Source organism: Castanea sativa, chromosome 10 (genome assembly GCF_040712315.1).
Source record: "Castanea sativa cultivar Marrone di Chiusa Pesio chromosome 10, ASM4071231v1".
In the NCBI taxonomy this organism is placed as follows: domain Eukaryota; kingdom Viridiplantae; phylum Streptophyta; class Magnoliopsida; order Fagales; family Fagaceae; genus Castanea; species Castanea sativa.
Genome location: NC_134022.1, coordinates 1,415,681 through 1,441,117, shown reverse-complemented (window position 1 = coordinate 1,441,117; position 25,437 = coordinate 1,415,681). Strand labels below are relative to the sequence as shown.

General features: G+C 34.0%; 2 protein-coding genes and 1 pseudogene across 3 annotated transcripts; 1 reads left to right on the top strand and 2 right to left on the bottom strand.

The window, feature by feature from the left end:
- Window positions 1–4,643: 4,643 nt before the first annotated feature.
- Window positions 4,644–13,066, bottom strand: LOC142614086 (dolichol-phosphate mannose synthase subunit 2). Of its 2 annotated transcripts, XM_075786631.1 has the most exons (4): window positions 12,932–13,066; window positions 6,017–6,159; window positions 5,191–5,304; window positions 4,644–5,042 (listed from the first exon to the last, which is right to left on the bottom strand). In XM_075786631.1, exons 3-4 carry the CDS (start codon window positions 5,278–5,280, stop codon window positions 4,890–4,892), a joined length of 243 nt encoding a protein of 80 aa, XP_075642746.1. In that variant the 5' UTR covers window positions 5,281–5,304; window positions 6,017–6,159; window positions 12,932–13,066; the 3' UTR covers window positions 4,644–4,889. The 2 variants fall into 2 exon arrangements, with proteins under 2 accessions (XP_075642746.1, XP_075642745.1); XM_075786630.1 differs by lacking the exon at window positions 6,017–6,159 and having other exon boundaries at window positions 12,932–13,063.
- A 3,471-nt stretch (window positions 13,067–16,537) lies between these two features.
- LOC142612709 (uncharacterized) lies at window positions 16,538–20,160 on the bottom strand. Its single transcript, XM_075784849.1, has 2 exons — window positions 19,966–20,160; window positions 16,538–17,293 (listed from the first exon to the last, which is right to left on the bottom strand). Exons 1-2 carry the CDS (start codon window positions 20,094–20,096, stop codon window positions 16,834–16,836), a joined length of 591 nt encoding a protein of 196 aa, XP_075640964.1. The 5' UTR covers window positions 20,097–20,160; the 3' UTR covers window positions 16,538–16,833.
- A 934-nt stretch (window positions 20,161–21,094) lies between these two features.
- LOC142613461 (coumaroyl-CoA:anthocyanidin 3-O-glucoside-6''-O-coumaroyltransferase 1-like) lies at window positions 21,095–25,195 on the top strand (annotated as a pseudogene).
- Window positions 25,196–25,437: the final 242 nt, after the last annotated feature.

The following is a 25,437-nucleotide window of genomic DNA, read 5'->3' as shown; positions in this document are numbered from 1 at the left end:
TTAGCTAGCTCATGCAATGCAATAAGTTAAATAATTTATTGGGACTAAAGAAACAATGTAACACTCCAAAGTCCAAACAAGTGCTGAAAAATTGATAATAAGAAAAGTTTAGAGGAAATCAACCCATCTTACTCTTCAGAAACTGATCCAAAATAGAAAGAAAAGACAGAGATGGATCCATGTTACTTATAAATTACTATAGTTAACAATACATAAATGATAGAGATAAACCTCCAAAAAAAATATTTAAGCAGCCCATTCATATCCAATAAAAATCTTAAATCTTAAGTTATTTCATTCATAACATTTTACTTTATATTCTATCAATTTTAATATGTCATGTGTCTTTCTTCTTCTTTTTTTCATTATAAATTTATAGTTACTTTAAGAGGATAAAAATGTATATAATTTTTTAGAGTGAATGAAAAATAAAAAATTGTAGAGATCTGACAAACTGCAATAGATGAAACATAAACAACAAAGACTAATTTAGACTTATTCTTCTACATGCAGTTATGTGGATAACAATTGAAAGTTGAAACTATTTGCACCCCCTAAATAAAACCACAAATTCAACTAATTAAGTGGGTCATTTTAATTTTTAACATTTCTTTGTTGGGTCTACTAGACACTTAATATTTTTAATACTTAATATCTATTAGACACTTAATATTTGCTGGGTCTATTAGACACATTGGGCCAACAACGTGTTTTCTCATAAAAGTTAAAACAGAGTACAATACAAAGCTTGTAGCATGTAAAATAACAAGAAGAAACACAAACCTAGGAAACAAAGATTACAAGAAAGTAGAAACACAAATGTGACAAACCCATGTAAGGCAAACATTTACACAAACCCAGCATGTAAATTTTGTACTACCAACAACCAAAAAAATAACAAGATACCCAAGACACAAAGATGGCTTACCAGTGACTATGGGCGCCTGTCCGCAATGAGCTGATGCGAGCTCAGACACGAGGCGACGAGGCAGCAATCTGGCAAGAGGTGAGAGGCGAGAGGCAAGAGTCAGAGAGAGAGTTAAGTCTTATGAGAGAGAAATATAGTGTATTTATAGTGAGGGAAATCTGAAAACCTAGAACCAAACAGTGTCGTTTTGTTTATTTTTTTATTTTATTTTATTTTTTATAATAATACCCAATACGATGTCGTTTTAGTAATAAAAAAAATTAAAATCCATACTCAGTAAAACGATGTTGTATCCAAAAGTTGAAAAACTAATGAACGATTTGCATATATTGGTTCGGTTTAGTGCCTCATTGGTGAGGGATTGCAACTCCGACGACTACACCGCATCAGCGTTGAATGTCCCTTCATGTTTAGATCACTGACGTTGGCCCCGTAGGTCGGTTGCAGTTGCAGTGTGGGAAGGTCAACGCTGGTCGGGAAGGTCAACTCTAATTTCCTTTTGCACAGTCCTACTGTCAACCACTGATGCTTGCTGTCAAGCACTTCTTAAATTTTATGGGGATTTGTTCTTTTATTTAACCCATTCTTTAATGAGCAGGCAAACCAATGTGCATCCACTCTTGTACTCTCTTTTTTTTAAATTCACAAATGGTTGACTATTCAAATGGAGCATAAAAAAGAAAATATTGGGTTGTCAATTATGCTTAGAATTCAATATTTTTTATTTGCATAATTATATTTTCTTAGAATTTAATATATCTTATTTACATTATGAAATTTATGACATAAGAAATATATTTGAAATATATATTTTTATAATTATTTGGATTATTTTTGTTAATTTTTCAATTTTTACTAATTTAATATATTTTTTATCTTTTAAATAATTATTAAATTAATTGTGACGTCATTACGGTTCGATCTCGATTCGATGTCAGTCCAACCTTAAAAATCTTGAACATCTCCCTTTTTCAGTTCTTTAAACTGGTCTGGATCTGAAAACCATACTTATATGACAATAAAGACTTTACCGATCGAGTTAATTTGCACCCACAAAATGGGGCTATAGTTATGGGATTAAATTGCTTTTTTTTTTCTTTTCTTTTTTTTGCTGCACGGATTATATTGCTTCTTTCATTATAAGGAGGACATTAGAAAGATCATTTTCCTAGCCTCTAATACTGTCAAACTCTAAACATAAGTTATATTATTAGCTTCTTAATTAATCTGTGTGATGCACTAGATGAAGAATTTTCATTGATTTTGGATTAACATTGAGACAAATATTGTTTAAACAATAATATTGGCCCCTAACTATATATAACTTTTCAATCACTACTTATATAACTTTTATTGTTCATCAATCATAACTTATCACTTCAATAGTTATGAAATTTATTGTGTCTTTAAACTTATAATTTTGATTTTAATTTTATATATGTGCTAGCTATGAGGCTTCCTCTGTTGACAAAAAGAATATATTGTCTGTTTGTCTCAAAGTGCAAAAATTTAATCAAGACTAGAAATTTTAACCCAAAAAAAAAAAAATAAATAAGGCCCTCTTTATTGACAAATAGAATGCATTGTCTATTTGTCTCGATGTGTAAAAAGATTTAATTAAGACCAGAAAAAATTATCCTCTTTTAAAAATTATCCTCTTTCTAAATGTTGTACACTCTATTAATGTGTTTTACTTTATTTACGACAGTTTAACTGTAAAAATTTCCAATTTTCTAAACACAAAGGAAGTGATCATGCTCTTCATTTTTATCGCCATCAAAATTAATAGCATTCCAGAAAAATTCATTACGGAAATCCAACCTGCATTACTTGATAGCCACTTAAACAAAGGGGGCATTATTCCACAAATTTATTATCAATAGTTAAATTTATATTATTTAATTAATATTTAAATATACAAAAAAAAAAAAAATGTTAAAACCTCAAAACTAGCCCCGTCCAAGTTTGTCCCTGCAAATAGGGTTCATGAAACCCGCCCCACCCTTTATTCCTCTTTCCTTCTCCTTTGTCCATCCAAACAAGTTGTTAGCAATCCCTTTTTTAAAAAAAACACACATGCGCGCACATATATAGCTTTAATAAAAACACCTAACCACACTTCTTATATAATGGAAGGCAACATAGCTATCACCTTAGCTCTAGGTCCAAATTTTTATTATAATTTTTATTCAATCCAAAGAGTCTAATGCCAAAAAAAGTGGCATAACTTTTGTCACAACTTATCCACGTGGTGAGTTATGAGTGGTAGATTTTCATATTCAAATTACTTTGACTTTCTGAAGATAAAAGCCAATAAAATTGCAATATAAGATGGAAAGTGTTAGGTACATTGTAAAAAACCACCTCAATCCAGAATAACCTACAATCTTAAATTCTTCTTAATTCTACATACAAATCATAACTTAATTGAAATTGAAAAATATAATTTTAACATTACAAATCACGTAGTGAGTATAAAATTTTAATCCCATTAAAGATTTGATTTACATCCTTAACCTCATGTATCATTTTGTAAAATTGTGTAACTATGCAAACGAATTGACCATGACAAAGCCTAAAAAGAGTTTAAAATTTTTTATTTTGAAAGGCTAATTAATTTGATTTCTATGAAGAGAAAGTCAAATCTACTTACATGAATAAATAACACACCATTAACAATTCTCGAGTCCTAGCTAGGGTTCCTGTCTATAAAACAAGTATATGATTCAAAAATCCTTTTTTTTTTGCAAATCAATCTACCATAAAAGGAAGTTGAAGATCACCTATTAGGCCGATTGGGAGAAAGTTGATTGAAAATTTTCTATTTTTTTTACCAGAAGAATTGGTTTAAAGATTCGAACGTGGATTTGATTTTCCTTTTCCAGCTTCACTGTTTGCATTTTTCTAAATGAATGACAACCTGAGTGTTTCAAGGTTTGGCCAGGGGTTTGTTTATATATATTAAGAAAAGTAAAATTTTTTATTAAGATAATTAAATTTATAGTTACATCATCTACCACTATGGGCTTGGACCACTGCGAAATCCTTACCTTTTTTGTTTATTGGAAAACTTATAAATGAACCCAATGGGAGCCTACCTTCCACCCTTTCTTACAGTAGCAGGAGATGCCATTTAAGCTAAAACTTTTTGACAAAATCCTTTGACAAAATCCTTCTATACAGGTATCTTAAATCCTTAACCAAATAAAAATAAATAAATAATTAATCCTCACTAACTTTATCATCCTCATTTGTCACCACTAGTTTTTCATCCTCTATCTTGTTAAGAAGTGCCCAAAAAAATCATGGAAACTAATACGGTTTCAACATAACCTATAAGGGGGGGATCTTTAATTCAATAGTTACAACAATGGGGAGGGGAATTTGAACCCCTAGAAGGTCTCTGTTGGAAATATCATAAGGTGTCAATTGAGTTACAAAACTTATCAACAAACGCGTACTTTCAGCACTCTATCCTAGGCAAGTAGGATGTCATTAACTACCAATGGGGAGTCCATACCATAAAAAGGAGGGGGAAAAGAAATTAAACTAAAGTGATCTGTAGTGGTGTTATGTTAAGTTACATAACATGTGGTACCAGTACCAAACAATGAGCAAAGTATGCCAACTTCCAAGGAATGCAGTAGTGCCATTACAACCACGGACAAATTATAGGCAAAATGCAGTAAATTTGGTAGTTCATTCGCAATTTTCCAAAATAAGTTTAGGCCCTAAGGTAATAGACTAATATATGAGCTTCCAATAGTATTAGAAATGATACAGATATACAAAATCTTCAAGTTTCAACAAATCCAAAATTAAAACACTCCTTCAGATCAGAAAATGTGTAGGGAGGTAAAAAAATGGAAAAACAAACAAGAAAAAAAGTAGAACTCTAAGTTACTCTCAAAGATTTTTTTTTTTTTTTTTTTTTAAGAAAAAAAAGGCAAAACTAATTGTATCAAGCCTTCTTCTTTTTGGATTTGAGCATCACAAATCCTATAAATACACACAAGAAACAGAGAAGCACCACACCGGCAAATACAGGTACTAGTATGGCGTATTCTTGTGGTAGGAAATACTCGTGGATGAAGTGATCACTGTCTACAAATGGCTGAAAGATCACAAGATATGAATAAAACATCAATAGGTTATGCATACAGTATTCGTTTCCTTTTTCCTTTTCTTTTTTTTTTGGAATTTGGGGAGCGGGCTGGGGGTTGTAAAAGGAAGAGATAAAATTAAATTGGAAGTAAACTAACCAGAATGATGACCCAGAAGGTATAATACGTGAATATGGATAAGCTGATAAAAGATAACAGAAACCCAACTGCTCTGTCTGCTAATTCCATCCTGATGTTGATGGCTTTCACTGCCTGTAATGCAAGTATAAAGAAGACAAATCAGCAACTGCACACATAGTAGCTGACACTTTGATCAAACATTAACAAGTATCATAATGTGCATCACATACAAACAAGCTACCATAAACAACCCCCCAACGCTCTCCTCTTTCCTCTTCTTCTCCCACAAAATGTATAATAACAACAAGAGAATTCTCAGGGTTGCATGGAACCAAAGCCTTGGAATTGGATATCTAGTCCCTCGGTATGTAAAGGAGCTTCAAATTTAATCAAATTTGTACGGTAGTACAAAGAAATTTCACTGCAAATATCACAGCCCCAAACCCAGCTACGTGAATTTGGTGTTCAAGACTATTTCTGTCAACTTCAATATGCAAATAAAGCACTAAAATCTCCACAATATAATCATATAAAGTAAACCCAAAGAATGACGTTCATGAGTGAAAATCAAACATAATCCTTCAAAGTTTTCGAATCGCCAGAGCACAAGCCACCTCAAGCTTAGAGCTCAGATCCCTCCACCTATCCTTCGAAAATGGCGAAAGTTCGTAGCTGAAGGAGTTTTCTACACCAAGCTGAATGAGGTACTGACCCATGAGCTTGCTGAGGACAGTTACTCCAGCGTCAAGGTTAGGGTTACGCCGATGCAAACCAAGATCATCATCAGAGCCACACAAACACAGAACGTTCTCAGTTAGAAGGGAAGAAGGATCAGAGAGCTGACCTAGGTGTTACAGAAAAGGTTCAAGTTTCCAGAGAACAGCGACAACAGAGGGCTTTGCGCTATTGCTCAGGCTGAGTCTCTCTGATACAAGCTTCTCGGATGTCTTGCTGTTAGGAGGCCTTGCTATGGTGTACTGAGATTTGCTATGGAAAGTGGGGCAAAGGGATGTGAGGTGATTGTTAGTGAAAAACTTGGGGCACATCGTGCAAAGGCCATGAAGTTCAAGGATGGATATGTGATTTGATTAATCATTAATTTTGTTTCTTATTTATAAATAATAAAAATAAATAAATCATGTAGCCCTCATAAGTATAAAACATAAAGAATAAAAAAATTTATTCAGGAATATTTCTAGTGCCAACTGAAATCCTTGGACAAGAAAACTGCCTCCAGCTTCACAAGAGTACCCACAATGTGCTAAACCTCTATTGCATCAAACTTGACCTGAAAAAATAAAAGAAATATATGTGTGTGTGTGTGTGTGTGTGTGAAAAGGATGAGCTTAACAGCCTAGTAAGTAGAAATACAAAATATTCACAAGACTGGGTCTAGTGAGGACAGAGATTATATATATATCTATATATATATATATACACACTCATACGTGATTTCAGTATAACAATTTAAAAAGTCTCTTTGTAAGAAAATAAAACTCACTTAAAAACAGATATGCCTTGAGATGCTCACTAAAACAGTGTAAACAGTGATAATGACAAATAGAGATATCATAATTTAATTAGCCCTAAATAGTAAGAACATAATTTTCAATCGGTGACTTACAGACAATTTATTATTATTTTTAAGGTAAAACTGATATGTGTAGCTACCGGTATGGGATTGAACCAGACGTGAATCGAACAAATATAGACAATTCATATGTTAACAAAATCAATATCTCAGGACAGAAGCACAAATTTGACACACAGAATTTTGGTTACATTGCATCAGCTCCATTTATTGGAAACCAAAGGCCAGCAATTTAACCAATGCTGGCTAGTTACTGTCTATTGCCCTTATTCGAAGGGTCTTAAACACTGCATCGATACTAAAGGTTAACAAATTAACCCCTGTTAGAGCATCCACATCAATGGATGCAAACTTTCCATCTATTTTGTACCAAAAAAACTACTTTTTCTATTTTACACACCCATTTTTACAAAAAACCCACATCAGTCCATCTATTATACACTATATTTTATATAAATAGTATTTTTATCTTCTTTTTTTAATATTATTTTATCTCCCGTTTCTTTTTCCTATTCTTCCTCTTCTTTCTTCTTCTTTCTTTTTCCTTATCTCTTTGCCGTTTCCTCTTTCTTTTCTACCTCTTCTTTCTCTCACGGTCAAATCAACATCACCATCAAAACCCAGAAGCACCATCACAAGCACTCCATCAACACCACAACCATCACAAGCACAACAACGCCTCTCCAATCCACCGATCTCCGTCAACACTTCATCACAAGCACCACAACCATCGAATCCCAGAAGCACCGATCCACATCACCGATCCACATGCAGCAGCGGCGATGGTGACGGTGATGAACGCCTCTCCAGTCGATCCACAAGCAACGATCCAGTCAATCCAGGATATGGCAACAATCCAGTCAATCCAGGCGATGGCGACGCAATCTAATTGATTTTGAAAGTGTTTGTGGTTGATTTTTGTAGTTGATTTTTTATTTTTTATTTTTGTAGTTGATTTTTGATTTTGTGTCTGTGGGAGTGTGTCTCAGAGGAAGAAAGAAGATGATGAGGGAGAAGAGAAGGAAAAAAAAGGAGCGAAATTAGAAATTATTAAAATATTAAATGCAAGAGCTACAGTAACTGTGCATATATGCATGGTTACTGTAGCTCTTGTGCATTTATGCACAATTTTACACCTACTGATGTGGGTGTTTTTTTGCTCAAAATGTGTAAAATCAATTACTTTTTCTATTTTGCAAGACATTACACATAATGATGCTAATGCTCTTAGCCATGGCCATACTACATTGACTCTCTTCAATGAGATCACAAAGGCCAATAATTTAACCCCCCTTGGCCAAGGTTCACCACTTTACACTATATACCTGATCCAGAGTTTCAAATCCAGAATAAGGTCCACAACATATAATATCTTAAGAAATGATTTTACAGTTGCATGATCATCAGAAGAATCATATTCATAATTTATGGGAACACTAGCACTCAAGCAAACTGATAAATAAATTTACTCTGAAACATATCAGTATACTATGAATATCTTGTTTTGCTGCTGTCCAAGACTTTTATAAGCCTTTTGGAAATTAGTTTGATCACCTTGTCACAAAGCACTAAAGTTGCTTGACCCTTGTGTGATTTAGGATAATATCCAGTGGCACTTTGAATACTTGGGTATGTAAAATAACTTTCAAAGGACAACTTTTTTTCAAGAAAAAGTGGACAGAAAAATCATAATGTCAAAAAATAAAATTTTTTTGATAAGTTCATTATGTCAAAATAATTTTCCAAAAAGATCATCTTTATGGTGGAGAACAAAAAGCATAATGTGCATAACCACATACAGTACTTAAGTTCCTTCAAAAGTCCAACAGTGATGCCTACCAAGAAGTTGAAAAACAATTGCTTAATGATCCACCACAAGAGATATAAATTCTATCAAGCTATCACAAACTAATTTAAGAGAATAACCCCATGAAACTACCATAGACTAGCACTCAAAATCAACTAACCTTCCTTACTACTATGTGGGGTTAACTAGATGACCCTTAGCTCACAGTTTGAAAATTCCTAGGATCCCCAACTTCTAGACATTATCAAATTCTAAGTTAGCACAACGTCACAAGGACATTACAAGTGCTCATACAAGAACCAAACAAGTCTAAGTGATATTGTTAGATAATGAAACCATAATGTCATAGGACTTTTTTTTTTTTTATAAGTAATAAAGATTTATTGATATCAAAGAAAGAGGCACCCGAATACACAAGGAGTATACAAGGGTATACAATCAAATACAGAAATTACATAAATCAAGTAAATCAAGAATAGAAAAGAAAGAATATATTCTCAATACTGACAACTAATCCATTAAGGTTCTAAGAAAGAATAACTTGAGATTTGGCAAAGTTCTTTCATTATCTTCAAAACACCTGCTATTTCTTTTTTTTCCAAAGACACCACATCAAACAATGGGGAACAACTATTCATATGTGACCATTTTGATAACGACCAAACTGACCTAGCCAGCAAGCTAGAAGCTCAACAACAGACTCTGGTATAACCCAACTTACTCCAAATAAACCCAAAACCATAGACCACAGATCCGTAGCAACCGGGCAATGAAGGAAGAAATGGTCAACTAATTCACCATTATACTTGCACATAAAAAACCAATCCATAATTCGTACCTTTTTTTTCCTTACATTGTCAATTGCCAGACTTTCCTCCCAGGCAGCAGTCCATACAAAAGAAGCCACTCGCAAAGGGACCTTTTGCTTCCATATACCATTCCAAGGAAAAATATTATCACTAGGGCCAACTAAAATATGGTAATAAGAACTAACCAAAAATCCCTTACTCCTATTTGGTTTCCAACACATCTTATCCTCCCCAATCCCCCTTACAAATGTGCCATAAATAGTATCCATGAGCTCAACAATGCCTCCAATTCCCAATCATGAACAACCCTTAAAATATGTACATCCCGATGAAGGACCCCATTGGTGAACTTCATAAGCTCAACCACACTTGCCTCGTTATCTCAACAAATCCTAAATAATTCAGGATAGCAAACAACAAGAGAAGTCTCTCCTCACCACTAAATAATTCGGGATAGCAAACGGCAAGAGAATTCTCTCCACACCACCAATCTTGCCAAAACTTCACTCTCGACCCAGCACCAACGTCATACAAGATATAAAGAAACAAAGAAGGCCAACCTTGCCTAATATTTTTCCACAAACTCACACCATAGGGACCAGAAACTGAACTGGTACACCAGTCACCCCATTTACACCCATACTTCATCTCACTTGTTGCCTAAGAGCATCCTGCATCCCTCTCAAGCCGGAATCTCCACAACTACTTCCCTAGTAAGGCTTCATTAAAAAGTATCAAATTCCTAATCCCCAAACCACTTGAAGAAAGTGGAGCACAAACAATAGCCATTTAGCTAGATGAAATTTGGGTTCATCACCTAGGCAACCACATAAAAAGTTCCGTTGAAGTTTTGCACTCCAGTTAGCCACATAAACAAGGATAGGAAATAAAGAGTGAAAATAAGTTGGTAGATTTGATAGAGTTCTTTTAATTAAAGTAACTCTACCTCCCTTGGATGAGTACAATTGTTTCCATCCCACCAATCTCCTTTCCATCTTTCTCCAAAATTGGATTCCATATTGTCTTCTCCTTGAATTTTGCACCCAAAGGAAGACCCAAATATTTCATAGGAAGAGAACCTTGCTTACAGCCCAGAACATTTACCAATAACTCAATGTTACGAACTGCTACCACAGGCACCAATGTTAAGTACGCATTATACTCTTGGTTTGCTAACAGAAGGCCATGACCATTGTTGATAAGTAACTAGCTCATAATTTTATTTATTTTGGGACCTTCAGTAGATGACGAGAATGTGTATTAGGTCACTTTAATCAAACATTGTAATCATGCACCGATTCTAGTATATCAAACCTTATAAATTTCCAGACCTAAGGTCTTCAATGAATAATCAATGTAATATACAATACTACTTAAAATTAAGAGTGCAACCATCAGGTCCTTATTTGAATTCAACCCAGTACGTAAAGCCTCTATCACTGTAATCAAGTAAAAAATAATGCAGAAATAATCTAATCTCACTATGCTGCCAACAAACCATATATATAACTTCAAAATTCTTACATCAATCCAAAAATATTAATTAAGATAGACCTTTCACCTTTTAATTCAATTTCCAGCAGCAAGACTTTATGCCCACAATCAAATATTGCTCTCTCTCTCTCTCTCTCTCTCTCTCTCTCTCTCTCTCTCTCTTATTTTGTGTAAGAGGTGTAGAGAAAGGACTTATGGCTGCTAGGAAAATAAAGAAAGGATTCATCTTTTCTGATTTTCTCAACTTTATTTGATTACATTTGTGACCCAATTATGTTTTATTTAATTACTTTATTTAAAAAATTAACAAAACCAACCTAAAAGATCCAATTTGTTTCTAGGCCTCAAATAATAATATATTTCTTTTGGAGTTCACATTGCAATTTTTACTTATTTATTTTTTCTTCACCACCCTTAGGATTTAATCATTCCTATTTAAGTCCTAACCCAAGGACCAATTTACTTACAATGTTATTGAGAACAGATGCACAATTCACCATAGGTTTCATGTTTCTCAAAGCATATGAATCCATTATTATAAAATTCATAGAAGAAAATATTGGGGATATAGGGCATTACAGCAGAAGTAAAATTTGAGGGTTTTTTTTTCTCTCTCTCTTTTAGATAAGTAAATGATACCTCATTGAATAAAAAAGAAAGATAATAAAACCAAAGCACACAGGCAGTGTGCTAAGGACACAGCAATGAAAACAATGGATGAAAATTACAAGAAAAAATTGAGCTTTAAAATACAGGCACTGCTTATAGCTTCAATTCTGAGCAACCAAACAAGGTTTCAACCATTAAGTCTTGGCCTAGCAAATACACAAGTAACACAAATCTGGGTGATATAATATTCATTGTGAGGGGGAAAAAAAAGTCATAAACTAGGTAAAAGCTAATTAGGCCCATAAATAGAAGAAGAACATTTATTTTTTATAAGTATAAATAGGAGAACATATAAGAACCAAAACACCCACATTTGGATTTATACTAAACCTTCCAGGTTTAGAGCAACTTGCTCACCGATCAAATATTAATTATTAATGCTAACAAAAAATTCCAGGACTTTTAACTTTAGAAAGATTTGAGCATCCGTAACCAATTTACAGGCTTTGATGATAGATGCCCCAAGCCCCCTCTCAAGACAATATAGCATTTGCCTCACAATCCTAGCTCTGGAGGACCAATCTTGATCCTGATCTTTACCCAACCCCCTCCCCTCCCCAAAAGAAAATATAACATTTCTCGTTCTGATTATGGAAACCTTTCAGGAATTCTCACTTTCTATAATTCCATTCAGTCTCATCTCTGTGTTGTCAAAACCACTCATTCGACTAAAGCATGAGCATGCTTTGTCATTCAAATTTCATGAGTGTCCTTGTCGGTACTTCTGTCCCTCATTTGGTATTCATCAAAATATCTCTATTAGCGGGATGTACCTCTATTGAGCCTCTCTAAATTCTAAGTTTTTTTTTTTTTCCATGGTAAAATGTACTCACCCAATGGATTTTAAACTTGCGACCTTACCCTCGACCTGTTTGAACTAGTGCCCATTAAAATCCTAAGCATAAACATTATAATTTTTTTTTCAAAAAATTGAGATTAACTGTTAAGAAATAAATTATTATTTTCAGCAGAGTCTAGTTTCCGAAGACAAAAAGCCCATAAAATTGAAATATGAGATAGAAAATATTCGGTACATTATAAGAGTAAAAGACCACCTCAAAACACAATAACCCTACAATCTTAAATTCTTCAAAGTTTTTATTTATGGAAGAAGAACTTCAACTTGCAAATCACAGCTAAATTGAAAGTGAAAAATACAGTTTCACAACAGCAAATCACAACGAAAGGCACGGGAATTTTGAATTCCTGTGAAGAGAAAGTCAAATCTAATTACATGAATGAATAACACACTATTAACAATTCTCAAAGACCTAGGATTTACGGCTATAAAATATAAGTATGTGATTCTTCAAAATAAAGAAATTCTTGACAAAACAAAATCCTAATTTTATGGAAATCAAATTACCAGAAAAGGGAGATGAAGATTACCTGTAAGGCCGGTTCTGCGAAAGTTGATGGAAAACGTTTGTATTTCGTTTACTGGTGGAATTGGTTTAACATGGATTTGGATTTCCTTTTCCTGTTTCACTATTCCCACTTTCCAGAATAATGTAATTGATAATAAAGATGTTATTCGGGTTAACAAATTCAACCCGAGAACATCGGGTTTGGGCATGAGCTTGGTTTTTTTTTCTGGACTTTTTTTTTTTTAAATTAACGTTTTTAATTTATTTTTTTAGAAAATAAATTTTAAATTAAAAGCAAAATAATGTAGTTTTAGTGATTTAAATGCCAAGATAACATAAGTCTAAATTGGGGTGTTTTGAAACTTGATTGAAATGAAATAAGACAAACTTAAAGGACTAAAATAAAAACTAGTGAAATTTATGGGGTAAATTTTGAAATTTGGCCTATAATCAAGGGGTTCGATCTTTAAAATATCTAAGTAATAAACTTTCTAATGTAAGAATATTTAGGTGTGCAAAATTTTTTTTTTTTTTTTGTATAAAAATTTAATTTTTTTTTAATTCATATAACTATTTAAAAAAAAAAAAAAAAACTCACATCAAATCATCTATTTTAAACTCTATTTCATTACAATATCAAATTTTTTTTTTTTATTGTTTCTATTTCATCACACATAACCACCACCATCTACTCTCTTCATTTTTCTTTAGAATAAGCAAAGAAAGAATAAAATATTTAATACAAAATGAATAATGCTAGTATAAATTTACTAAGTTACTGTAGCAAATTTGCAAATTTACATATCTTTAACTTGACTAATGGAGTAATTTTGAAGGTTAGATGTGTAAAATTGAGCCATTTTTCTATTTTGCTTTGTATGATGCCAATGCTCTAAATTAATTAAATAAAATAACATAAATCCTAATGGTTTCTATTCTATTAATTTTTTGGCCACAAATGAATGAGATATTAAGTTTTGGTCTCTTGGCTAACACTTTGGAGTCATCCATAAAAATTGACTCTTAAAAGGATGGAGGATGACCATATGTTTTTTTTAAACCTGAGTTTCACAATTTAATAAAATAACTATTACTGTAGGATGTGATTTGGAGGTAAGAGTCCCTATATCACTTCACATGATGATTGGCAGGAGGTGAGTGATTCGAGTAATAACGCTTCAACAAATGTGTTGTGTTAATGATTAGTACATATGGTATAACTCATTGTCACCATGTAGTGTGAGATCGATGAGATCACACCAAAAACCCTTTTTTTTATATTCAAGAATATATAAAACTTGATTGATGATGGCAATATGTTTCATTTAGATATATATTTTTTATATCTTGTATGCAATGTTTGACAATTTGACGGATTTGGAAAATTTTATCTTTGACTTTTATAGTATAGATGCATGTATATTTAACACGCAATTCATCACGTGTTTCAGGAGAATGACTATTTCAGTAGTCTTCCGATGGATATAATATTTTCTCGTTTTTCGAATGAATTATACTTTTAATCCTAAAATAAAGCTTTTATTTCCATAAAATTGGAAAACAAACCGTGAGATGTAATTTTAAAAAAAAAAAAAAATACTATGTACGTATACAAACTTTATGCATGCATTACACATGTTTACTAATTAGTGGTTAAAATCTTATTTTTCTTCTCTTTTTTGTGTGTGGTAAAAATGGGAGTATTATTTAGATAATAAAGGGTTTATACAACAAGAAGCTTATAGGCCTCCAAAGGACACATTCTACTAGTCCTAAGCTGCTTCATATCCCACACAAAAGCTGGATAAACAAAATTTTGGCATAAGTCGTAAACTTCCAAAACGCTCTGTAGTTGTCGACCCCGTTTTGCTAGTGCATCTGCACATTTATTAGCCTCACAATATATTTAAAGTAGATGGATGGCCCATGCTCGTGCCATAAGATTCCAGCAATTAGAAATTAAAGGGACAACATCTGGTGGTAATACACTATCATTGGTTAGCCAATTTAGTATAGTAGTAGTATCAGTTTCTAGAAAAATAAATTTAAACCCCATATCCCATGCTAACGAAAGTCCCTGTCAAATTGACCATATCTGAACCATATTATTAGTAGCTAGTAAAATCTTATCTTGAGGTTGGCTCAAGGCTTCTTCATGTTCTTGACGTGAGGATATCTTGAGGATGTTGTATGGCCTCATGTTTAAGAATTAATTTTTTTTAGAATCATGTTTAAGATTTAAAGGGTTGGCAATGCCTCAAGGATGAGACTTCTGCATTTTTGTCCTTAAGGATTGTAGTTTTATAGCAAAAGTGGAATGAAAGAAGAGAAAACTTTAAAAAAAAGAAAAAAAAAGAAAAAAAAAGCTAACTATCAGTGCTAAAAGATGATATAATCCATTTCTTTTCTTTTTTTTGGGTTATCTGGAATATATTAAAGAAAACTAAAGCGTTATGGCACTGCTACGGTAGTGCCTACAATAAGTAGTACCCAAGACAAGAAGCCTAATCTGATTCAAAATACAATCAATGGGCAAATAAAAAGAACAAAATCACCAAGCAGATCAGCTCTGCTTTTTTCCATAGGATCATCACATCTATTGACCTCTCTGGAATCTTGTTGAGAAGGACCCTGCTGCCATCAATAAAAGGGGATAAGAATCTAGGAAATTTGTTGGTTGCCATTGTTCAAAAGGGTAACAAGCACAGAGGCATCCAATTCAACAATAAGAAATTGAATATGAAGTTGATTGCAGAGAGTGAGGCCATCTTTAAGAGCCCAGAGTTCAGCAACAACGCCCAAAGTTGTTCCTATTAACCAGAGCAAAACCTCCCACCCAATTGCCATGATAGTTTTTGATAACACCACCTCCCCTAGCCTTCCCGAGATTACCTATGAAAGATCCATCAGTGTTTAACTTATACCAATCTAAGGACTGGAGGAGCTGTTATACATACCACCCATTAGCAATGCTATAAATAAGCATTTTTAGAGTAAAAAATCTCCACAAGGAGAAGAGGCCCAAATGATGGTGTCTTTATTAGTAGAAGCATATCTGAGAGTAATAGCTTTAATATATTGGATAAGCTTCAAGTTTCCAATTTAAGTTTTTCACTTCTTAACATGCATGGCATCATGATATCACGTTTATATCAAAATTAGAAAGACTAATAGAGAGATGGAGCCACCTACGTACCGACTCATTGGGGAACGCCCTCCTTAATTATGGAAAATTCAAAGAAAAAGACATATCTCATATGCTGAAGTAGCTTGTACAGATGCAGAATCGTTACAACCAGACATAAATCAAGAGATATGTAGGATATTAACTGTGACGAGGAGAATGATGCCTGGCCTTATTAGCACGTAAAAATCTACTTGAAAAGTCAGAAATTTTACCCCAAAACAACATTTTTATGTACCAAAAGAATAACATATGCATGCTAACAAGAACTGGGTGATCTCTGTAAGAAGTTGGGAATCAATCCAGGCTAGCTAAGTAAAATTCAAATCATCAAGTGAACTTTACCATACGTCCTTGGAAGGAAAAATGGGGTTTATATGGTTTTGTTCCATGGTCTTGCTGCTGTTTTCATTCCAGTAAATGGTTGCTAATTAAGAAACAAAATTCATAAGGGTATTGCCATGTCTTTTGTTTTATTAGATAACAAGAAGCCATCTCTGTTCTCAGGCGACTGCGAGTTCTTAAAAAAAAACTACTATACAAATTGCTGGCAGAGAACAAGGGTACCAAAAAAAAAAACAAAAACAAAAAACTTCAAGAGGCAATGAACCAAAGCACATTCAAGCCATCAGTTGCATCTACTGCACTGTTTCCATTCAATCAATCCTGAAAAACAACCTCTTCCATAGTTCAGTTCCAAAAGTCTCATCTTCTGGAAAAACACTAATAGAGCTGCAACTTTAGTTGTGTATCATCCACTGCCTTATGTCAGTCCGGAGACCTTCCGTCCAACTTCTCGTGTAACTTGATCTCAACATTTCTGGCCCAGCGAAATGTCTATACTGGGTCATACTCCCAGCAGTCTTTGGTGATCGCATCATCATTGAAATGGATTGGAAAGGCTTAGGCCAAATATTTCTCGCTGAGGTAAAAAGATGCCTAGCAGAATCCTGATTTCTGGATATTTGAGAACCCCCAGGAGGTTTCAGATTGGAGGCATTTACCTGCTTTGTCATGCTCAAGCTTGAGCTAGCACCATTGGGAGGTTTTCCAGGAGAGGGACCGCGAATCTGAGCTGATGGTTTCATTCGGTCAAGACATCGCAGAATCCAGTTACCAAGATTCCGACCAACTTCTATGTCCCTCTCTTGTATGCTATGATGAACCTTGAGTGCTACATCAAATACGGCACGTGTTCGTCTGCAAAACAGGGGGGGGGGGGGGGGGGGAGATCAGATACTTGTCTTTCAAGAACAAAAATTATAGCAAGTAGTTCAAAACTAGTAACAAATGCCACCACTCTGGTAATATATTTGAACACTTTATGCCAATATAGAATCACAATTATTATAGAATACTGTTAGCTAGTGACTCTCTGGATGTCCAAAAATTTGCACCTAGAGTATTTTTGTGCAATGCATTAGATGGTTAATAGTAGATCATGCATTTAATACTTTCCCAAAATGACAACAAAATGCAAATATCTCCTTCCTGAAGGAATGCAATGATATGCAGTTAACATATATAGCATGGAAGTAATTGATACAATTAAGGAACATTTGAGCCGAGTAGTGTTGATCTTAGCAACCCAGAAAGTAAAGTTTCTACTTACTGCCTAAACTAAGCATTCAAGAACAAAGAAGCCTCATTCTAGGGCAAGATCAAAGAAAAAAAAATTAACATACTGAATTCCAAAGATCAAGAGCTTCCAAGTTATTTATGCGGTATCGAAGCTTTCAAGGATAAAGGACAAGCAATTGTAATTATCTTACATTGCCAGCTCAAAAGGGAACACTAGCTGCTGCAATGAAAAGAGCTTTTTATGACAGATGTCCTGTACCTTGATATGCTGGACTAGTGGTCAGTGCTAATTTTTTTTCTAAAATAGATTTGCAAATTGGTTTCTGAACTCAGATGAAAAGGCAGATAAGCAGCTGGCATACCAATTGGGCTTGTGAGATATATTGCAAAGCAGTATAACATGTCCTCAATGTTTCCATCGGATAGTTTAGTGTTATTGAATTACAAATATATTAGCTCACAGCCCATCATGGGCCATCATGGGACATATATATAAACCTAATTAAGGATCTCTAAATCTATGCAAAACAAATAGTTGTAAGCTATCTGATCTGGTTCTATATCTACGTCTGTTTTCAATTGCAGATGTCCAAGTGGATAAATTAACTACACTTGAGTCCTAGCTGTCATACATTGGGTGACACATTGTGTGAAGCTTCAACTTCAATAAGTGGTCATCGCTGTTGGGTGATATATTCATGACTTGAGCAACCTATCCTGTTCCAACTTTTTTTTTCCCAGCCTTAAAGTGTAAATTATTTTATTTATCATGGACATAGGTAGGACAAAGTCAGGGAGCAAGATCTGTGGCTTTCTACAGATAGAATCTCGTCTTTATCTCTAATAAACCAAAAGACATCAAGTTTATGTGGTACTGATAATATCACTTGGTTCATTTAGAAATAACAACAACAACAATAAACGAAATACTTGATGGAGCCAAAATTTTCAAGTACATCAAAGTCAAACAAAGATTATTCAGAACAAGCAATCAGGGAACCACTTGGAAAGGTTCACCTTCACAACTTCAAATAATGTGTATAAATGACAAAGTTGTTAATGAGCTGAACTTATAATTTTCCCACATGCTAGTATTGAGATAGAATCCAACTAGACAAATTCATAGTGCTGTCCTAGCTCTAAGTTCACTTTCCCACATTGCAACCAAATCACACTAACCCCATTATTATATTTATTTATAGAAAATACTATTTTAAAGGACTTGAATTGAGCAGCTCTATGTGTCCTTCATTGGAGAGAAGTGTTCCAAACTGCATAGTTTAGAAAACTAAAGTGAATGTAAGAGCAGTGGCATTTGTGTGCTAATCACATTTTCAGACAAGACAAGTAAAAAATCACACTCAAAACTGGCACTTGTTCCGTAGTACTGTACATCCCTGCTTTGAAGATCAAAGTACAAAAATCTTGCAATGTTTCTTAGCCTAAGAATGTGCTCTCATGTTCAGCCTACCCTTCCATCTAGCTTCTATCTGTCAAACTCCTCAAAATTAATTGCATACTAATTTCTTTGAAGTCATGATAGGATTAGAATATAGAATATGGGAAAAAATGATGAGGGTGTGGAAGCATAAAGTTTGTATTGATGCTGCAGCAGCATAGGCAGATTGGACAAGGATTTTGTTGACTGTCCAAGAATCCAAGAATCCAATCCAATCCACTAACAGGAAAAATCAGTTGCAGGGAGAGATAAGTAATAGTGTGTTGCATAATGCTAGTTCAAATCTCTATCCCATCAACCTATTCTCTCTATTAAAATCAAAATTGAATGTTTACCCAATGAAAGGCATAACAAAATCACCCCCACTTAATTTATTGACGACAACTCACCATTCAAACTGCAGGGAGGAAAATAAGAATCTTACAAACTAACATACATAAAATCTGTGCTTGGGAAACAATTACATGCAAGTCATATTCATTAATTCTTCAACAAATTCTTTTGGAACACATTAAATTTATGATTAGGACCGTTAATTCTAAGTGTTTTAACCATAGCCCTTTTATTTATATTGAAAAAGGAATAATAGACATTAAAACTCCCAAAATACATTGCTAATATCCACACAAAAAAACACAAAAGTAGCATAGATATTTCCATCCCACAAAATATATACACAAAATCAGCCCCAAAAGCTAACCCAATATAATTTTTTTTGAGCATTATATCACATACCCATTACTTGGGTTGATGACAAAGTAATGATCCCACCAACACAAGACTTCACAATGAAAAATTGTTAAGAAAAAAGTGATGGGATATAGAATGGTACCTTTGAAGAAATTGACGGATCTTGGGGTGTTTAGGGCTAACAACCTTGCGCTGAATCTTGAGAGCGAGCCTGTAGGTTCGCTTGAGTCCCAAGAAATACGCAGTCCCCAACGTGATCTCCCAGAGCACCATTTTTTCTCTCTCTCTGGAACACTCTCTCTTTGAGTACTCTTGAGGTTGTTTTTGTATTTGTCTTTGTTTTTGCTTTATGTTATGTTATATATGCTGTCTCCTATTTTGAACTAGTTTACTATTCTTTTCTATTCTGTCTCTCTTCTTTTCGTTTCTCCCAAGTAATAATATCAATATATTCGAACTCACTGACGTTTTTCTAAATCATCTTAACCGTTGATTGTTTCCTTTCTTTTTTATCTGAACCGTTCCTTCTTTTAAGCGGCTAGTAGGACCGAGCTCTTTTTTAGGGGTTTGAAGTTGAACTGTTAAACAGTAGTGCCATCATAACTTCGGTTTGGTTTGGGTTAATAAAGAGTTAAAGACAAGAGGCCCAATTTCTTTCTGGATTACCCACCCAAACTTGGAGAATATGCTATTGCCAAATTCGGATACAGAATATTTTTTGCAGAAGATCCTCTTAGATACTTTGTGCTGATATTAGTTGAACATTTTAGTCAAGATAAATGATATGTCCACAACATTTTTACAATATTTTTACAACAAATCTTAAGTAGTAGGTTGTTACTGGTTGTTATTGTTGGGGCAAAAAAGTAATTTTAGTGTTAAGTTCAAATTTGAACCAATAATAACTAACCACCTATGATTTGTTGTGAAAATGTTGTAAAAATGTTGTGGACGTAGCACCTCTCGTCAATTATCACTTTTTTCTTCTTCTTCTTTTTTTTTTTTTTTTGACACTATTGTTTTTTGGGATGTATACAATCCCTAGATTCCACACCCCTTAGATAATTTATTAATGAGCTCTCTTATTGGTCAAAGTTTTCAAATCTAAAACCTCATAATGCTTTTCTAATTAAGATATTCACTGTTCATATCCTTCCTTGCATTATTGTAATGTGTAATTATCGAATTATCAATGACATATGTCCTGTCATGTGTGATGACTTAACCTTTTTTTTTTTTTTTTGCTAAACGTGTGATGACTTACCTTTGTAATGGATTATGCAAGTAGTTTCACTTTCCTAAGATGATAAAATCTCATATCCAAGGAAATTTTCAAATCTAATTTCTACAAGACTAGAGTCAGAGTCCATGAACAAATAATGGGCCTATTTCTCCCAAACGAACCTTCTTTAAGACAAAAGCCCAAGCAAACACATGAAAGATTCATCTGGCCCATAAGGATTCTTAAAAACTTTTTTCGGCCCTCATAGGACAAACTCATCAACTCAATTTAATTAATTTATTTGATTTGGAAGAAAAGCCTAAAATTCACTATATATAAATATAAGGAAGTAAAAGGTTAATTACAGGGTCTTTTGTAAATCATTTTATGGTTAAGATCAAGTGTTACAAATTTAAAAGAGTATCCAATACCATATATTAAACATTTTAAATAACAAAACACTTTGTACACGGTTAAATCTAAAAAATTAAAATTGAACCATTAAATGGACTCTCTCCATTTCAAGTGAATTGATCTTATCTAGTATGTATTTTACTATAAATTTGTGAATTTTCCTGCCAACTTTGTTTTAAATTTGCAAGCATTCCAATAGCGTAAGTTGATGCAAGAGTTCTTACAAAGAATTGGACTAATGACGTATGCATTATTTGAATTCTCGATCTATATACTATAACGTAGTTAGTTCTCATCCTTCAAAGACTATGAATGTATTATAACATTATTTGACGTTTTATTTTGGTTAGTGTAGAGCCACAAACTGTTCTTTCAAGGATACTCGCTCTCTCAATAATCAATATAATCATAACTGATTCTCAAAAAAAAAATATATATAATCATAACTAGTTTAAGGATTTTTTTTTTTTTTAATGAGAGACAGATATATTTTATTTAATATAAAATAACAAGTTAATTGGTTTTCCTCTAGAAACTCCAAGTGCATTACATTCCGGGCATAAAGCTTGATGCAAAAAAGGATTTTGATCTTATTTAGTAAGAGCATCCTAGCAACTGTTGCAAAAAAAAAAAAAAATGTCATTTTATCACACTAAAAGCCTACTTTATTATTTTACCACATCATTTTAAAACATCTCATTTATCAGTTGTTTAATCATTCAATTCTATACATTAAAATAAGATTTACTACACATTAAAATAATATATTATCTCCACCCTATTATTATCAACAACAGCAACAGCAATAACATCAACGCCGATCAACAATAGCAACAACATCAACAACAACAACAGCAACAAACCAACAACATCAACAGCAACACCAGCAACAACACCAGCAAATTCCAAATCCAAAAACCTCAAAAAAAAAAAAGAGGGGGGGGGGGGGGGGAAAAACAACCAACCAACAAACCAGAGATGAAAAAATGCCGACCTAAACTCAACCAACGAACCAAAACGCCAATCCAAAACACCGACCCAAACTCAACCAACAATTGGCCTAAAACCCCAGCCCAATCGACCCATAACCCACACAACGCCGACCCAAAACCCACATCGAAACCCATCCCAAATCTCACACCCACAACCCTATTAAGAGAGATCTGAAGGTCGGCGATGAGGGCTGTGGAGTATATGTTTTCAGTTTTTAAACAACATTACACGTGTTTTCTGTAATATCTGTACTTCAAATCAAGTGCAAATGGCTATTTAACCATGGCCAAAATTGTGGAGATTCGATCCATTCTGTCTTCAACTGAAAATCGAAATAAGTACACTGAGTTATTTTTCTCAGTTTCGATTATTCTAAACTGACTGTGATGCTCTTCTTTTCTTTCGCTTTATTAAGAGATCATTGACCCCTTATTCTCTCCAACAAAAATATTTCACCCCTACACTGTTAAGGTCCTAGAGCAATGCCAAATTGGTCCACCACCCAACTCAGTTCCTACCACATCTTTTCCTCTCACTTTCTTTGACATACCATGGCTTCTTTGCCGTCCCATGCAATTCCTTTTCTTCTATGAACTTCCTTACCCTACTGACCATTTCATACAGACCGTCCTTCTTCCCTTTCTCAAAAAATCTCTCTCCCTCAATTTACAACACTTCTTTCCCTTCGTTGCCAATCTTATATGCCCTCCACAACCTCACAAACCCCATATCCTCTATACCAATGGCGACTCAGCCCCATTTACCGTCACCAAGTGTATGGGCGATTTCGACCACATCATAGCTAATTATCCACGAGATGCTAGAGATTTACACCCCTTTGTGCCACAATTGAACCTAGCACGTGTGTTACCTGATAACACACATGTGATCCCTCTCATGTCCCTACAACTCACTGTTTTTCCAAATTCAGGCATTTGTATTGGTGTCACGTTTTGCCACGTGGCAGCTGATGGAAGGTTATTCTACCATTTCATGAAATCATGGCTTCCATTTGTAGGAGGATAATTATGGGAGACTTGGATTGCATTGACAGCAACAACACGTTAGAGCATCCACAGTAGTGGAGCTAAAAATTTAGCTTTTTAACTGCACAAAAAGTTATTTTATTTATTTTACCTACTCACTTTACAAAACATGTTGTAGTAGTGGATCTATTTTAGCTTTTAACACAATAAAATAATATAAACATCACAATAAGATAATATATCTACTACAATAAATTAATATATCTACTACAATAAACAACAATCACAACCACCCACAACCGTTACCACTGCCACTATCGCCGCCACCGACTCTACCGCCGCCACCACCGACTCTTCCACTGCCACCGCCACCACCGCCACATGGTAGAATAATATATTCTCTACAATAAACAACAATCACAGCCACTACCACCACCATTGTCACTACCGCCACCGCCACCACCACCGCAACTGCCACCATTAAAAAAATTATTTTTTTTCACCAATATTAGACAGTAATAACTTACCACTTAAAATTTATTGCAAAAATATTATGGTAACATTTCTTAATTTTAATTTCTTATTATTCTTTATTTTATTTTTCCTATTTCTCTTATTTGGTTTCATCCAAATACACGTTTCTTTCTTCTTCTTCTTTTTCTTCTTTTTTTTCCTCTTTCTTTTTCTCCTCCACACACATTATCCTCTTGTCTCTTCCACCCTTAGCAACACCTTTTAACTTTCAACCCTTTCTTATTTTTCGTTGTTATAACTTTTGTTACTTTTTCTCCTCATCTCCTTCTCCATTATTCAATAACCTCCCATCTCCATCGCTTCATTTCTTCAATCTTCTGTACTTTTCTTTCCATGGCTAGCTTGAGCTTCATCATTGGCATTATCGGTTAGTCTATGCTGTCTCACACACAGTTTTTTTAAGAATGTTCCATGGTTATTTATTAGTCTTTTGTTCTCTGCTTATTTTATTAACTCTCTTCAAGAAAAAGAAAAAAAATTATTAATGCCATAAATTTATTTCTGTTTTTGCAGGCAATATAATTTCAATATTGGTTTTTACTTCTCCCACCATCAAAAGATAGATTGGTTTTGCCATGGGTTTTGCTGATGTTTGCTTTTTTCTTTTTCTTTTTTTCCTGGTAGTGGTGGGTTTGATGAGTGTGTGTGTGGTTGGGTTTGTGACTAATGTGGTGGTGGGGGTTGCCATGGTGGTGGAGGTGGTGATTGATATTGGTGGTGGTGGTTGCCGTGGTCGGAGTTGGGTTTGTGGCGGCGTGGGTCAGGGGGGCGGTGGCATGAGAGGTCTGAAAGTTGAGAGAGTTGAGAGATTGTGAGAGTTCTGAGAAGAAAAGAAAGAAAAAAACAAAAGGAAAAAATATTATTTTTATCCGGCTGAGGAATAATTTTTTTTTTTTTTTTAGCTCTCAGCTACAGTGCACATGTATGTATAGATGTGCACATGTATGTATAGATGTGCACTATAGCAAAAAGGTAAAATTTTTTAAGTATAGCTCCACTGCTGCAACCCTCATTTTTGTGTTTTGGTGTAGCTAAAATAGCTATATAGCTATTTAGCTAAACTGCTGCAAATGCTCTTACTCCCATTCCACAATAGGGACGTAATCAAATACCCAAATGGGCTTGAGCCCAATTTCTTAGAGGAGCGGTGGAATTGAGCATCAACATGGAAAGAGGATACACGTCTCATCAATGCAAATACAATGTGGGATACACGTATCTAGCCCAATATCTGAGACAATTCATATTAGCCCATTAATCACCATAATTAAAATGAACAAAATAATCTTTCTCCTTTTCAATGTGAGATTAAACATTTTTACTAACTCTTCATCTTCCATATTCACTCCCACATCTTTACATTTATGTTGTAATATTTATTCATTTTAATTAATTAATATTAAAATACTCCAACAGATAGCCAATTCCATATTTCACGAAAATACATAAAGAGCAATAAATATCT

Bases quoted from the DNA above. Each gene is read 5' to 3' on its own strand.
- LOC142614086 (XM_075786631.1), bottom strand. From the start codon at position 5,280: ATGGAATTAGCAGACAGAGCAGTTGGGTTTCTGTTATCTTTTATCAGC. The intron at 5,043-5,190 runs GTTAGTTTACTT...GTGATCTTTCAG, and splicing joins CCTTCTGGGTCATCATTCTG to CCATTTGTAGACAGTGATCA.
- LOC142612709 (XM_075784849.1), bottom strand. From the start codon at position 20,096: ATGGTGCTCTGGGAGATCACGTTGGGGACTGCGTATTTCTTGGGACTC. The intron at 17,294-19,965 runs GTACCATTCTAT...CCTGTTTTGCAG, and splicing joins ATCCGTCAATTTCTTCAAAG to ACGAACACGTGCCGTATTTG.